The 16,003-nt window shown below is 39.6% G+C and overlaps 1 protein-coding gene across 2 annotated transcripts; it reads left to right on the top strand.

Annotated features, from left to right (window-relative positions):
• The first annotated feature begins 5,616 nt into the window (after positions 1 to 5,616).
• Positions 5,617 to 15,188, top strand: osr1 (odd-skipped related transcription factor 1). Of its 2 annotated transcripts, none has more exons than XM_063908246.1 (3): positions 5,617 to 6,043; positions 11,997 to 12,686; positions 14,517 to 15,188. In XM_063908246.1, exons 2-3 carry the CDS (start codon positions 12,022 to 12,024, stop codon positions 14,647 to 14,649), a joined length of 798 nt encoding a protein of 265 aa, XP_063764316.1. In that variant the 5' UTR covers positions 5,617 to 6,043; positions 11,997 to 12,021; the 3' UTR covers positions 14,650 to 15,188. The 2 variants fall into 2 exon arrangements, with proteins under 2 accessions (XP_063764316.1, XP_063764315.1); XM_063908245.1 differs by having other exon boundaries at positions 5,623 to 6,043; positions 11,994 to 12,686.
• Positions 15,189 to 16,003: the final 815 nt, after the last annotated feature.

The raw sequence follows: 16,003 nt of genomic DNA, 5'->3' as shown, positions 1-16,003 counted from the left end.
CCGCTGCAGTAGCGCCGGTTCAAGTCCTGATCGGACCAAAGTGTGTGGACTGGTTAGCTGGAAAGATGCCTGTTCACCTCCTGGGTATTACTGAGGTGCTCTTGAGCAAGGCACTGAACCCCCGAAGGCTCCGAGGCCCTAGATGATACCTCTCCACTACTGCATGTGGTCCTGTTTGTGCATGTGTTTCTGTGTATATCAAAAACGATGTGTGTAATGTAAAAAACAATAGAGTAAGACCCTGAATTTCCCCACGGAATTAATAAACATATATTAACACATGGGTTTATATCCCATCTTGCTATCAAAACTATCAAAAACAACATGCAATAGAAGGAAGGCTCATGTTACCCAAAAATAAATCAAATATGAAACAGAAAACAGTCATTGCTGGTCCGATGTAGGTATCATTCAGGAGAATTCTCAAATCAGTGGTTCCCAACTGGGGGTACAGGGACCCCTAGGGGTAGATGTGTTCTAAAAATAGCGCAACTGATTGCTAAATAAATAACTTTTGTCTTACATGAATACAGAAAATGACAATGTTTGTTTTAAATATGATGGACAAAAGTGACGCCGGACTTTACAGTCATTCAGAGGGGAGGGGGAAGCATAGTTTACATGTTCAAATTTCTAAAATTCTTCTGGGGGAGGATCCCCATACAAGGGATTTTCAGTTAGAAGCAGTTGGGTTAAATGCAATTACAACGGGTTTATTCAAGAAAAAAATGAAGGTGAATCATCACAGATGAGTCGGGGGGTTCTCCTAGAATGGAGATCTGCTCAAAGGGGACACGAGACGACAAAGGTCAGGAACCATTGTCATTAAGTATAATTGGGATGTGCCTGTGGGTAAGTACAATTATTGTACTATTTATTTTTAATGATGTTTAAAATAGGATGACCATTTTGTTTTCTTTATATTGAAATGTGAATTGCATGTAATGATGAGCTGATTATTTGTTCTTTAATGTATGTTTGACTGTGTGTGAACCTCAGGAAGAATAGCTGATGCTCATGCTAGTGCTAACGGGATCCTAAAGAATAGAAGTCTTTCTTGCTTTCTTTAATCCCTTGTATGAGTGAATCCAGATTTATCAACAATGTGGGAAAACTGTGTAGTTTAGTCTTTAAGTACCTTTAAATGTTAGCAAGTCTCCAGCAAAGACCAGAGACTCTCAGTCGACGAGTACTCGTACTTTCACAGTGTGGATGTCTCTGGGGGGGAAATGGGCGTCTAACAATCGGAGTGTCAGTGGTTCAATCCCCAGGCAATGTGCACAAGATACTTAACCCAAAATTGCTCCCTGCACCGGTATTGAAATGTATCCAAGGCGATTTGGATAAAAGCGTCATCTAATAGAGAAAATACATACTCCTCCATGTCTTGATTAAAATGACTATGCTGGTAACGAATGGGCTAAATGTAATGGATCCCACATTTAGTTTAATACAGGAACGACATAATACAGAGGGGCGGCGGACCCATGTAGTCTACATTTAATGTACCCTGCAATAAGCACATCCTTCGTGAAGGTCAGGATGTCATCCTTTTTTGTTTCACTGAAATGGTTTTGGAGAGGTGTTCACTTCTTTTTGTATTGTAAATGATTGAACCTATCCTTTAAGAAATAGTGTGTGCTTTGCCTGCATCAGCTCCAGGCTCCACACTTGAAATGTTTTTTTAGGCATGAAGCTTTACAATATGTGATGCCTAAGATGCCCTGTTATGATGAACATCCTTTGTAAAATCAAGGAGGTTGTAAGTAATCCATCTAGTTGCCTGAATGTCCTTCATCCAACTTCATTATTTTGTCCTTGTGTTACTGTCCTTCAGTTTATTAATTCTTCTTATCATGTATTAAATACATCATTTGTGTCAGAAAACACATTCAGAGTATATAAATGAGCATATAAACAAAAAGATCATTACAGATAGTTGCAAAACCATTCATATTTGTCTTTGATTAGTAAATCAAGTGTCCATGTTTCTCTCGGTGGACACCAGGGGGGGCTACTGAACCTGAAATGGGAACTCACTGATTGCTGTAAATGATTCGAAAGTGTCACGGTTTGGAAGGAGTAAGAAAATCAATGAACAGCATCATGCTACAGGTAATAGCTGGTAGTGTACAGTGTGTCTCTGTGATGTCATACTGTATGTCAGCGTCCTGCCTGACCTTTTCATCCGCTGCCTCCTGCTCTGTGACCTTTGACCTCTTCCAGCTGATGCAGTGAGTGTTTCTGCTCATACAGCCCTCTACAGTTTATTACATGTATGAGACACTAGGTCTGACCCCAGATTGAGAGAGATGGATTGTTGATGATGGTCCTTCCTTCCTGCAGACTGCATAAGCACCACAGCCCTGGTAGACGACCACACACACAATAACACACAATATGACATCACGGTTGTGCAATATGTTATAATGCTACTGCTGGCTGCTAACTCTTTTTTTCACTAGCCAGTGCCTGTAACAACATGCTGTAATAAAACGCTGTGCCATATATACTTATATACTACTGAATAAACTACTTACTGTCATCCTGGAGCTAGCTCGGAATGTGTAATTATTATTGGATTTTAAATGTGTATTAATGTGTGCTTGCCACTAAATACTGTTTTTATTATATTATATCATGATTGTCTCTTTGATGCAACTATGGATGATTTGACCATTTGTTATCCATTATTTAAATAAATTGTTAGCAAAAAACAAGGTTGTGTAAAGAAACGTGGCGTTGCTGGCAGATGTTTCTTGTGGCTGTTGAGTGTTTGGATGTATGTGAAGTGATGTAAACAGCTGGTACAGTGTGTGTAAGTGACCTATAAACAGTATTTCAGTGGAGGGTCACTGATCCTCTGTGTGCTGCTACTGTGTGTGTGTGTGTGTGTGTGTGTGTGTGTGTGTGTGTGTGTGTGTGTGAGACTACTGCTTCACAAAAATGTTTACAAGTCATTAATAGTAAAAGCTGCCCGCCTGTTGCACCAACTCCCTCTTTGTCTCTACTCGTTAAAATATATATAAACAGATGAATATAATCATGTTGATATTTATGAATTTATAATGTTTTTTTTAAGGTGGCCGACAGGTGCTAACGCTCTACAACTGCCCAAAACATTTCCATTAGGAGAAACGCCAGGTAGGCTAAGAAGCCATGCAAATAAAACATAAATGTTCCAAAACAAATAAAAATATAGAAACATCTTCACCAACTTGACAACACATGCAGCGTTTACTAAAAGAACGAAACACTGCGGGAAAAAAACGCTGCAAGAAGCTCAAAACACCACGGAAACCAGGGGACACTAAAAAGTGACGCACACCTTGGTGACACTCAGGAATATAAAGTTGTGTCGCAGAGTTGTTAAGGTTTGTCTGTATTTTCTGAAATGACTAGGTTAACTGGTAGCTAGCTAGCAGAGTTGCAATAATCAGATCACATTGTTCAAATAACAAATAAAACTCACATTTTAGGTCAGTTTCCACCAACAGAGACAGTTGCCCAATTTTATAATCCCCGAACGTCAACAAGCAGTCCAGTCCCAGCTGTGTGCCTCACTTTTTAGTGTCCCCATTTTGGTTGTGTTTTCAGCTTCTTAAGTGTGTTATATTTGCAGCGTTAACTAGTAAGTGTTTTTGGGCCGTTGTAGCGTGTTTGCACCTGTCGTGTTTGCACCTGTCGGTCACCGTACAACAACAACAACATACAACAAGTAGACATTGCCTTGCTTTATTTATTTGGAATTTATATAACTATCTTTTAATGATGATTACCTTTTTTTGCGAATGAGTTAAAGTAGGTTTAGATGGAGTTCACTCTATTTTATTTAGCAGATTACATCATAATTTTTGTATTTAAAGATTAGCCAGATAAACCTTAAGGTTCACGCAGTGGCGGTTCTTCCATTAGGCAAACCTCGGCAATTGCCTAGGGCCTCAACCAAATAGTGGCCCCCAAATCTGACCATCCCAGTCACAGTAAAGACACAAAAAACAAATGTTAATTTGTTACTTAAGTGAAGTAAAAAAACAAAACACATTTCTAATAAAAAAACAAGAAATATCAGCATAATACCGAATTAATGTCTAAATAATAATTGTCCAAGCACACATACCCCCCTCCATTACTGTGCATTGACTAGTCCATAATATGATGACGTAGGAATAATGACGTGCCTTCAAACCAAAGCAGCGGGAAGTAAACTGTATGCGACTCGGTAAAAATGAAGCGGAGCTACGAAAGTGGTTATTCTAAAAGAAAGAGAGCAAAAGAGAGCAAAAGAATTGCAGATACACTGCCAAAATTAACGTCCTTTGGCTTTTTTACATCTCCTGCTGCTACAGCATCCGCTGTAGTAGCTCCTGAACTTGCTAGTTCTACATGCTCAGCAGGTATTGATGAGGAACATGTTGAAGTGGAAGGAGAGGTGGCTATGGGTGCCGAAGGAGAAGAGGTGGCTATAGAAGCCGAAGCAGAGGAACAGGTGACTCTGGATGATGAAGACGAAGGTGATTTAGTGGTGAGTAGTGCTAGGCCATTTACCACCAGCAGTGGAGATAATTTAATAATAGGCGACGACCCTGCACATTGGCCAGAAAAGTTAACAGACAGAGAGCGTTGTTCAATAGTACAGAAAGGACCAGTGCAGATACGAGGAGATTTCCCCCAGAACACTCAGGGCAGACGATTCACAAACACTTACTACAACATGAACATGAAGAATGGCGAAAAAATCCAGAGGTCCTGGCTCGTGTACAGCATGATGAAAGACCGCGCTGTTTGCTTCTGTTGTCGGCTGTTTGGCAATTGCAACAAGCAGCGGTTCAGCTCCGATGGCACAAACGATTGGAAAAATTTAGCAGCCATTTCAAGAATGAGGGCCCCATGTCTATATTTTGCCTAGGGCCCCAAAATGGCTAGATCCGCCCCTGGGTTCACGGAGTTCAAAGGGGGAGCTAGAGGTGATGACATGCGTTAATAGATTCAATGCCGGATTCGAGCCTGCGTCCGCTGCAGCAGTGACTGTCGATGACATCATTAGACGCCTTATAAAACACATTATTCTCACAGTATTTAGATTTTAATTTTATTTTCTAAAAGTCACATTTTTTAAAATAAAAAAGTTACTCTATATGCAGTTTTGCAATGTAACAAAGTGCATTTACTCAATAAATAGTAGTTTGACATACTTTGTACTTTACTTGAGTATTTCAATTTATTAATGCTCAACATACTTCCACACCAGTATATTGTGTGTTCATTACGGATTGTAGATAGATTATTTCATATGCTGCTATGAATATACTGCTTGATATAATGACATGTGATTGTTAAGGCCTATATTAGCGATTAAGATAAAATAAGACAAGATAAGATCAACCGTCATAACTGTTTTAGAAGCTATTAAAAGTTAGTTAAAACATATAAAGAATATGTTTACAAGAAAAATAAGCATACAGAGAAATCATGGAAATTAGCTCCACCTTTACCAGCTTTTTCATATAATTTCACGATTTGATACTTTTACTTCAGTAGAATATCTGAGTACTAGGCTACGCATAGTACTTTCAATGGGAGGGCTGAAGAGTCGGAAAGTAAAAGTACCTCAAATGTATGCCTAAGTAAATGTACTTCACTACCTTCCAACTCTGGTTCTACCACCGCTGTCATGTCAAACAGTCCCGCTTCTCAAGGCCGACATGACGGATGGTGTCCTGCGGGGCTGTGGATGTGGGCTGGCGGAGTGACGCGCCTCTTCAGCCGGACTCCTCCGCAATAAGAGGCGGTGGCAGCGGAGAGGCAGAGCAGAGGAGGCTCGCTGCAGCACCGCAACACAGCACCAACATACAGCAGCACACTGCACCGCCCACAGCACCGCCACTCACCCCGGAGGGAAGACGTTTCAGCGGAGGAACATGCCGGCGCTGCCCGGGTCTCAGTGACTCTCCGTCCGATACACAGGCTGCACCGCGGGCTGCTCACCCTGACTCTCCAGCAGGACCAGGGACAATTTAACAATTAAATACATCTTTTATTGGTAAGTTTTCACTTTTATACTACCCCAAACGAAAAGGAAATTCATTCCACATGTGTTTCTACATATTTACAGAAGTGCAATGAAATGAAATGTCCTATATTAATTCATATAGTGTACTTTAGTACAGTTTTGAGGTAGGCCTACTACCCAAGTATTTTATTTTATGCTACTTTCTAGTTCTAATTCAGTTAATTTTGAAGCAATATTGAACTTTTTACTCCAATACATTTATCTGACTTTAATTACTTTACAGATTTAGAATATAAACTAAACAAAAGAAATATAGCTTCAACATAATAAAAAGTAATTGAAATGAGCTCCATCTTTACCATCTGTGGTCGAAACATTTATGTATCAATAATCATAATCCTGTGATTTAATATATATGATTCTAAAAGGGAACAGTTCTTTTAATTTGAGTACTTTTTGATCACTTTTACTGAAGTAAGATTTTGAAAGCAGGACTTTAACTTGCATCAAAGTTTTTGCAAACTTGCAATTTAGATTTTCTACTTTGACTTAAGTGCAAAAGTGAGTATAATTGTTAATAAATCTGAAAACTTCTTCTACAACTCCATACTTCTAGATTTAAATAATATTTTGGTGAGATCTTGCATGTTTTTGAGGAATGGTATATCAACAGGTGTATCATAAACGTCCTACATACAACTCTCACTTTCTTTAGACATTACAATATATTTAGTGATAACCACATTTATTTTTATTCAACCTTCAGTGTCATCACATTAATAGGAATACTTTTCCTCAGCATATGTTGAATTTAAGACAGTTTCTTTAACTAAACAAGCACATCTCCAAACAGGCCTCCTGCTGATCCTTAACATCATAAAATCTAATGACCATTGAGCTCATTAACACGTGTGAAGCGCTGGGATTAATGTGGAGATAAGGACATGAGAGGCCAGGATCATCCACATAGTGTGTGTGTGGTGTGTTTGTGTTTGAGGCTGCAGGTGTGACGGCTGGAGATCAGATCATAGTGGAGTGAGTGTGAGGTGGGGGGTCATGCATGGACATGGAAAGTTTCAAAGACTTTACTAAGTAGATACCACAGAAGAAGAAGCATTTGCTGCCACACTATGCTGTACTAATTTAACATTTCCATAAGTGTAGTAAAAGGTATTTGTTTTGGGGGGTTATGTAAGTAGTAGGTTGCTGAATTGTGTGTAGATATATAATTTGAGCCCTAATGGTGCTTATTTTAAATCTTTTGTTAAGTATGCTGCTTTAATGGATGCAAATATATCATATTTTCACAACTTACTAAGAATAAATCACAGCAAAAAAAAAGTAAATGTCCCTCATAACTGTAGCAAAGTGATTTTAAAATATAGTGAAAATACTGAAGAAAAGTCCTTGAAAATGTTGACGTTTTCCATTAATGTACTTCGCTACAAATGGTTTTATTGAATTGGCTTCTGTGCTGTTGTTTTTTTTTAACATATCTGCTCACTTATCAAGTCATTTTGTTCTTTTCTTATCTGCAAACGAAGCTTTTTCAGACATGAAATTACAACACAGGCTCTAAAATAACAAACCTGATTTTAGAAGGAGAAAAAATAATCTTTAATATGGAACGGAGCCCGTGAGTTTCTGGCAACTGGAAATATTTCATATTTTAAGAGAGCCCAGAATATGTAACCACACCTAAAGACCTCGGTTCTAACCCCGGTACCATTATGAGCATTAGTGGACTTAGTGAAAAATGAGGAGACAACAGACTGACAGATTATAAGACTCTTAACTCAGCACATGTTTGTGAAGGTCAGATGAAAAATATATTAAAAACAGCTGTATGAATATGGACATTTGTTGACTCTTATGGAATACCAAACATTATCATCATAATAACATATCATCCTATTTACATACATTTTAGCTTTTTGTTTTTAGACTTTTTTGTCACTTTGTTTTTAGATTTCTGGAGTTTGTTAGTATTTTCATATTATACATGCTTTCTATTGTTAAATTTTAAACTAGTTATCAACTAAGCAAATACAATCGTCTGCCTGGATTGAATCAATTTTTTAAACATATTTTAATGCTTTAACTATAAAAAACAAAAGAGTATACATAAGTGAAACATCTGTACTAAATAAAACAGTTTAGTTTGAGTTTAATATTATGAATCTTTTTATAATATTTTATCCAAAGTGACTTCAATACCATACAAATGCCTACTGGTGCAACTCTGGGTTCAATTGTCTTTTTTTTGTTGAGTTGGGAAGAACTGCTTTAAACTTTACCATGGATATATAAAAAATACAAATATTAAAATGCAAACTAACCCCAGTAATCAGGTTACATAGTGGGATTAAATGCCTTCAGGAGCAATTTGGGGGTTAAGTATTTTGCCCTCGGATTAATGGACATGTTGACTGCAGGGGGCGGGGATTGAACCGCTGACCCTCGCAGACACCTTTTTATCCCCTGTGCCACAGTAGTGTTGTTACTCATATGTTGGAAACTAGTTGAGTAGCAGACTTGTTATTTGTTATCCTCTTTTGTTTTTCATTGCAGCCTTTATTTCAATAGGTTTCTTTTTGGGACAGATTTGGCTTTTATAGGAGAGTGACAGGGTTAATGGGGGAGATAAAGGGGGAAGACATGCGTGAAGGGAGCCGGATACTAACTCCTTTATTTTTTGGGGGATATTTCATTGGCATAGAAGTTGTCACATCTAAATGTATTGAGTCAAAATCGACTGACAAAATACACACCCGCTGTAAGTTGTTAATTAGCATGTCGCTAAAGGCTAATTCTGTATAAAACCTGCTCAGTCCTCTAGAGGAAAACACCCGTGGCCCCACATGTGTGTACCTCAGCCGGTCTGATCGCGTTTACACCGAGGTGAGAAGCGGCGTCAGTCGTCACAACGAGGCCCTCAGAGGCGTCGGATCTCACAATGTCCTCCAGAGTAAAAAGGGCCACATGGCTGTTTGGATTTGGAGGCCCCTGGTATGTAGACATGAAAGGGGAGAAGGTGAGGAGCGCTCAGCGGCACAGTGCTTATCTCCTCTAATGACCTCCTAAGTATAAGTCAATTACTTCTGCGTGATGATCAGAAAGGAGCAGACCGCAGGGGGCCGGAGCTCCTCGTTACAAACCCTTCCCTGCATGGCCAGGCCGCAGGCATCCCTCTTTATTATTCACTGCGTTTAGCTGCACAGTGTAAACGCTGCTCTCTGTCTGTACGATCATGTTCAGAACAATGGGATGGATGTTAGCCAAGAATGAATAAACTGGAAGCAAGAAAAAAAAAGGTCTCTGGGTGGACCCTACGGCGCAGGTGCTGGAGAAATGAGAGAGTTATCTGGTGCCTGAAGCTTGCTGATTCATTTCCAATTTAATTGTCATAATCAGAATCATTTTTTGTCCCGCAGAGGGGCCATTTAACGTTTCAACAGCAACAGATAAAAGGAATCTAAACTAGACTAAAGTATTAAAGGGAGAGAAAAAGTACACATTGATGGTAGAAATATCAAGAATTTTAAATAAGTTTGTGGATATATAAAAGTATGAGGATTACACATTTTTAAAGAAAATCAAGGGTATATTGCACTTGTAATCATTGGTATTGCACAACAGCTTTTGATTGTTATCGGCAGTGGTTATTGCACAACATGAATAATAGATAGCTTCACCCCCAGCTCTCACACTGCACTACTACTTCTCTCATTATCAATTTCTAAAATAAGACTTTTCTGACAAGAAATATTAATCACAATCAGTACTATCACTATTATATTTGTAATTATTATTTTTTTTTTCAACTAGAAAGTGGACAAATGTATTTGCTTTATGTAGTTATATTTACTGTTTTAAATTAATTATAAAACCTCCAGGCTTTTATGTAGTTTGATTCAGATAAAAGTCAAATTCAACTGACCTTGATAACCAATTTTGTATTGAAATACCTGCTTTGATTTAAAAAGAAGAATCTTTGAATTATTAGTTTTATTAATAGCTGCTTAGAGCTAGTGTTAGTTAAACATATCCTAATTACCTTTATAATATTGATTTCAAAGTGGTGTTCAAACATCTTCAAGCACCACAAACTACATCTAATAGTTTCCCTCTCAAATGTGTTAGAGTAAATGCATACAGTTGAGAACTTAACCCTTGACGTTGAGCTGGAACGCAGCGTCTGCGTAAATTTGAGAAGTGTGCATGCTGTGTGTGTGTGTGTGTGTGTGTGTGTTTGTGTGTGAATGAGAGGAGGAGTCACACTTTATTGTCTATTGTTATCCTGCTCATCAAACCTGATCCGACAGCTCCTCTGCTGCTGGAGGCACACAGACACACACACAAACACACACCCACACAAAACATGCAATCACCTACAAAAAACCCCACACACTGTTATTTCTCTGTCTGACTTCTGTGTGTGTGTGTGTGTGTGTGTGTGTGTGTGTGTGTGTGTGTGTGTGTGTGTGTGTGTGTGTGTGTGTGTGTGTGTGTGTCTGTGTCTGTGTCTGTGTCTGTGTCTGTGTATGTGTATGTGTGTGTGTGTGTATGTCAAGCCAGAAAAAAATTCCACTCAAGCGCAGCAAGGCTCTTGGACCTAAGGGATTAACTTTTCAACAACACTATTTTCTTTTCAAATTAATACAATTTTTCATAAATAAGCAAATTTATTTAGTAAAAAATACTATGTAAAAAGGTTATGCAGGTCAGAGAGGCATTAGATTAAGTGGCTATAACCTATTTTTTTTACATCTTGAATAAATACTGGAGGACGTGGGATTGGTGGACATGTGTAATGCCATGCAGGACCGTTAAGGTTACATTCTGTTGTAGAGGTGCAGAACATTTTCAGCTTTTCAGTTATAATCCTGACCTTCCTAAAATAAGAGAATGCGGGAATACTTCAGATACCTGATTTTCCTGAACCTCACCCTGTTCAGTGTGGCTCCAGGAGCAGGGGCACTTCACAAGCTGATGCTGAGGCCTGCACTGGATGTGTATTGGCTCTGATCCTGATGAAAGGATGTGTGTTGGGGATCGGAGAGGGAGGGGGTTTGTCTTTGCATGGATTCAATCAAGTAGCAGTCCAAGCCTTGACATCAAGCATTTTGTGAAAAATGAACAGTTTGACTCTCATTCTTTCTGAATACAGGAAACAGGAGTCTAGAAATGATTGTTTGGTGTTCTACATGCCAGAAGTATTTCTTCACAAACTAATCACAGAAATCTTTCCAAATTTTCTTTTAAGATAAGATAAGATAGACTTTGTGGATCCCAAATTGGAATTTGATTCGTCTCAGCAGCGTGTTATAACAAGGCATTGCATATAAAAAGAGTAGAAAACAAAGAAACATAAAATATAACATCTCAAAATAGAAAATAAAGCAGAAGTAAAAAGTACAATAAATACAAGTTGTTCATGAAAGATCTAAATCTGACCAAGAAACAGTTAAAGGGGCCTACAGCTACCAACATTTAAAAGTAGGATATTATTTACATTAAGTGTGCGAGGAAACTGAATCAAACTGTGTTATCTTTGCTCTTATAAAGCTGCAGTTTGTTAAATGTACAGACCCCTCACTGAGGGGAGAATGTGGGTTTTAAAAGCCTCTACAGAAGAGTTATCTGAATTCCTGCCTGACGCCTGTCACACTAATCTGGTTTCTGGTGTAAATGCTGATGTAGTTACACCATATCTATGTGTGTGTGTGTGTGTGTGTGTGTGTGTGTGTGTGTGTGTGTGTGTGTGTGTGTGTGTGTGTGTGTGTGTGTGTGTGTGTGTGTGTGTGAGTGTGTGTGTGTGTGTGTTTGTGTGTGTGTGTGTGTGTGTGAGAGCAGCCGACATTTCAAACCTCCTGGTCATCTTCAATGAATTGACTTTTGACAGCACTAGAAATATATCGATGTCACTTGGCCCGAAAGTTGCATATTTTCCTCTGCTAATGTTTTGTGTTTCTTCCAGAAGGCCTGTTGGATTCTGGGTAGCAGCCATGGGCAGCAAGACCCTGCCAGCTCCGGTCCCCCTGCACCCGTCGCTCCAGCTGGCCAACTACGCCCTCCTGCAGAGTTCCACGGGCCTACAGCTACCGGCGGAACACTTCCAGAGCATCTACAGCTTCAGCGCGCTCCACGCCATCCAGCTCCACCAGTGGACCCTCGGCTACCCGCCTCTAGCCCTGCCTCGCTGCACAGTCTCCAAGCTGCCCTCCCCGTTCTCCTCCATGGCCTCCTTCCCATTGTTCCCCCACCTCCTGGAGCCCAAGCATGACTCAGCGGGGCTTTTTCAGAGCTCCAAGAACAAACCCCGCTTTGACTTTGCCAACCTGGCGGCCGCAGCCACCCAGGAGGATCCTCTGAAGGCGGAGGACCTGAGCATGACGGGTGCAGCCGCCACAGCTCAGGCTTCATCTCACCACCAGACCTCCGCCGGCCTCCATCTGGACATGACCAAGCTCTCCTCGCCGGAGCGCAAGTCCAGCCGGGGCCGATTGCCGTCCAAGACCAAGAAAGAGTTTGTGTGCAAGTTCTGTGGTCGCCATTTTACCAAATCCTACAACCTCTTGATCCACGAGAGGACGCACACGGACGAGAGGCCGTACACCTGTGATATCTGCCACAAGGCCTTCAGAAGACAGGACCACCTCCGGGATCACAGGTGAGAAGAAGGCTTTATCAGTTACTTACACCCAACACTGTCCTTAAAATTACTTGATGTGGTAACAGGCAAGGTCCTAACATTTCTCTCAGAGGCCCTATTATGCTCCTTGTGGTTTCCCACTCCTGTAGTGTGTTCTATAGGTTTTTGTGCTTGTAAATGGTCTGCAAAGGCTAAAATCCCCCCCCCCCCCCGCCTGAAACGCCTCCATTGGACTCCTTTGTTTACTTCAGTAACATAGTGACATCACTATTTAACACTTGCACGTCTATTGGCTAGTGGTACAACACATGTTACGTGATAGGCTAAAGGGCGAAACATCTCTAAGCAGTTGAACAATCACAACAGAGCCAGCCAGCTAACCAAAATACTAATACGATCCTGAAAATCAGCAAAATATGTCCTCTTTATCACAGTATTCATATAATGCTGTTAACCCTTTGTATGTCCCCTTTTTTTTTTCGCGCAAAACTAACACATATTTTAACCAAATTCCCAGCAAATCATCAAATTTGCATGCTAATTCTTAAATTGAGTGGGCTAGCAGTTTTGCTTATAGATACTCTAAAGGAACTAATCCTTTTGGTCCATACTGGAAACTAAAAGCAAAAGTAGACACATTTGGGTGTGGATCACTTGTGTTTTGGCTACACTCAACACACAACCACACGTGACAATGAATACCTACATTATGTGCATATAGTGTGTAAGTGAAACACAGCTTGATAAGATACCTGCCAGTAGCTGCTGTAGGTGTGTGTTAGGTTTAGGGTTAGGTGAATTGCCTCCTGTGTAGATATGCTTCAAGGCTTATTCGAGAAAGGTTTAATTGTCAAATGTTAAATTCAAAAGGTGACTACTATCTTACCATGATGAAAAATGTTGTCACCGTAACAAGATGCGAGCTTAGACCGTGCTTAAAGCATAAAAAACATTGCAGACCAATCGTTGGTCAGAAAGAGTCGTCACCAGCACGTCACAGGGATTAAAGTAGCATATTTCAATAACGTACAACTCTCATCAACCATTGTTTTAAATGTTGCAGTGCATACCGATTAGATTGCTGATGAAAGGATTCAGAAGAAAACTGTCAAGGTGTGCAAAACCTTACTTAACGATGACAGGAAGTCAGAAAACACTCCTTAAATGATGTGTTAAAACTGTCAAACCTGTCACAAGTCGATAAGTACGTAAGGATTGTTTCAAGTACTTTGGGATGTGAGTGGGTAAAGTTTGGATGTTCAATGTTTAAGTGGGGCTATGTGTAAGATATGCTACAATTTACAATTACTCCTTCTGTTTTAAAAAGTTCAGAGGGTTAAAGTTTTGAAAATGTGTCAAAGATGTCTATGTATTGTGTTTCTGAAATTAGCATGCTAACTGACTAGCCTGATAGTGACTCACTGTGGCACCAATTTGACTTCAGACATTAGAGTATGAACAGTTTGAGCAGTTTTCAATCACATTGGAAGTTCTGGTGTTTTCTACGATTTGATGTTTTTTTGTACTAGAAAATAAAAAAATGTGCATCTGCTCTGGAAGGCTGATGCACCGTCCGTTAGCGATAAACTCAGGGATTAGCTCGGAGATATGTTCAGGGGATTAATGGAAAAATGCTGCCCCTTGTTTGTATTTCTCCTCAAAACCTTCACACATCTTATCCCAAATGTCTCCGAGATTTCGAGAATAGCGTGATGTGGTGGTGTTCCATTTCGACACAGAAAATGAGCCGTTTTCGACTTCTACACACGTACCTTTATGTCTCTGAATGTTGACCTCTTGACACGACACTTCCTTGATACTAACCAGCTTCTCTTGTGTTCTCTACAGGTACATTCATTCCAAAGAAAAGCCCTTCAAGTGTCAGGAGTGCGGGAAGGGCTTCTGCCAGTCCAGGACGCTGGCGGTCCACAAAACGCTACACATGCAGGTCAAGGAACTGAAGCCAGCCAAGATCAAATGAGTCACTCTGCCAGCAGGGAAGGACGGGGACACTGGAAAAACACGACCAAAGACAACAACAGTCAAAGACTTCTTCATCTCAGCAGTGGGAGGCAGAGCGCTCTGCTTCCGTGGGAATACTCCTCAAGGATGAAATATTTCACCAGCCAGTTCTGAAAGGAATAAAACAGAAAAAAGCCTTAGTGGAGAAGTGTATACTTAGTTATCAAAGCCTGACTTGGCAACGGATGTGTGGAATGTTAAGCGAAACACGACCTTGCGGTTTGCTCAGTGCAAATACTAAGCTTGTAATCCAAAGACTTTAAAGGTACACAACTCTTATGCAATTTTGTTTTACGAACTGAGAATGATCAAAGCCATGTTAACATATTTTTCTCCTTTTCAATATCACATCCCAATGTTATTTTTGTATAGATGCATTATATCAAAACTGTATTTTTGCACTTTAACCTGATTATTGATTATTTTCATATATCACTGGATTTCTTAAACTTATTTTCAAAAAGAATAATCATTTCTAAATAAAATATTTTTACTTTATGCGGTTGTCTGAGTTTGTCTGAGTGGGCTGTTGCTATATGAGCTAACATGTAGCAAGGGTTAGGGAACATAATGCAGGGAAAACGGATTTTTGTAGGACTAGGAAGTTTGCATCGCAAGGCTCCCTCGACAAAAAGCAATGGGATTTCTCCTTTGCTTTTTGGAATATTGCAAAAAGTAAGTTCTGTGGCAAACACATGTTTATGATAATTACATGTTATGTTCAGCAGGATAATCTCCACATATTAACACCACTTTTATAATAGTTGAAGTATAAATGCAATAGGATGAAGTAAAATGCTACCGTTACCCTATAAACAAAGTACATAACGATTGCTCACCACCGCTAAGCTAAAGGCAGCTAATGTCTGTCGTGATGACTTTAATTACTCTCGTTCAGCCACGTGTAAGGAACTGCCTTTACTAGGACATGTAAAACTAAACGTTAACCATTTTTAAGCTTATTCTAGTGACAAAATAAAGAAATACATGAACATTTCAATACAAATAAAACTGCCATTTCAAAAAACACTAGTAAGCAAATCTTACTTGGGGGAAATGAGCCATTGTCCACGCAAGAATGTATTTTTTTTGCATTTATTTTTGTGGAATTCCAATAATCCAACATATATACAGAACAAAGGTTTCACCTGTAGCTTCCCCTGAGTTTTCCCTGGGGGTCGAAAAGACCTGATAAAGTGTGATATAAGTACAGTCCATTTACCATTTTACCATTTACTTGTCTCCAAAAAAAACATAATCACCTGGTGCCCTAAACCACCTTCAAAATAAAAGCATAACGAATTGCTTGAATT

The sequence above is a fragment of the Eleginops maclovinus genome, chromosome 19, assembly GCF_036324505.1.
Source record: "Eleginops maclovinus isolate JMC-PN-2008 ecotype Puerto Natales chromosome 19, JC_Emac_rtc_rv5, whole genome shotgun sequence".
NCBI lineage: Eukaryota > Metazoa > Chordata > Actinopteri > Perciformes > Eleginopidae > Eleginops > Eleginops maclovinus.
Note: the sequence above shows the minus strand (reverse complement) of the source record. Positions and strands in the feature narration are given on the sequence as shown.

What these genes read in the sequence shown, in the direction of transcription:
- osr1 (XM_063908246.1), top strand. Translation starts at nt 12,022, where the DNA reads ATGGGCAGCAAGACCCTGCCAGCTCCGGTCCCCCTGCACCCGTCGCTC. An exon ending in GACCACCTCCGGGATCACAG is followed by an intron (nt 12,687 to 14,516) that starts GTGAGAAGAAGG and finishes TGTTCTCTACAG; the next exon opens with GTACATTCATTCCAAAGAAA.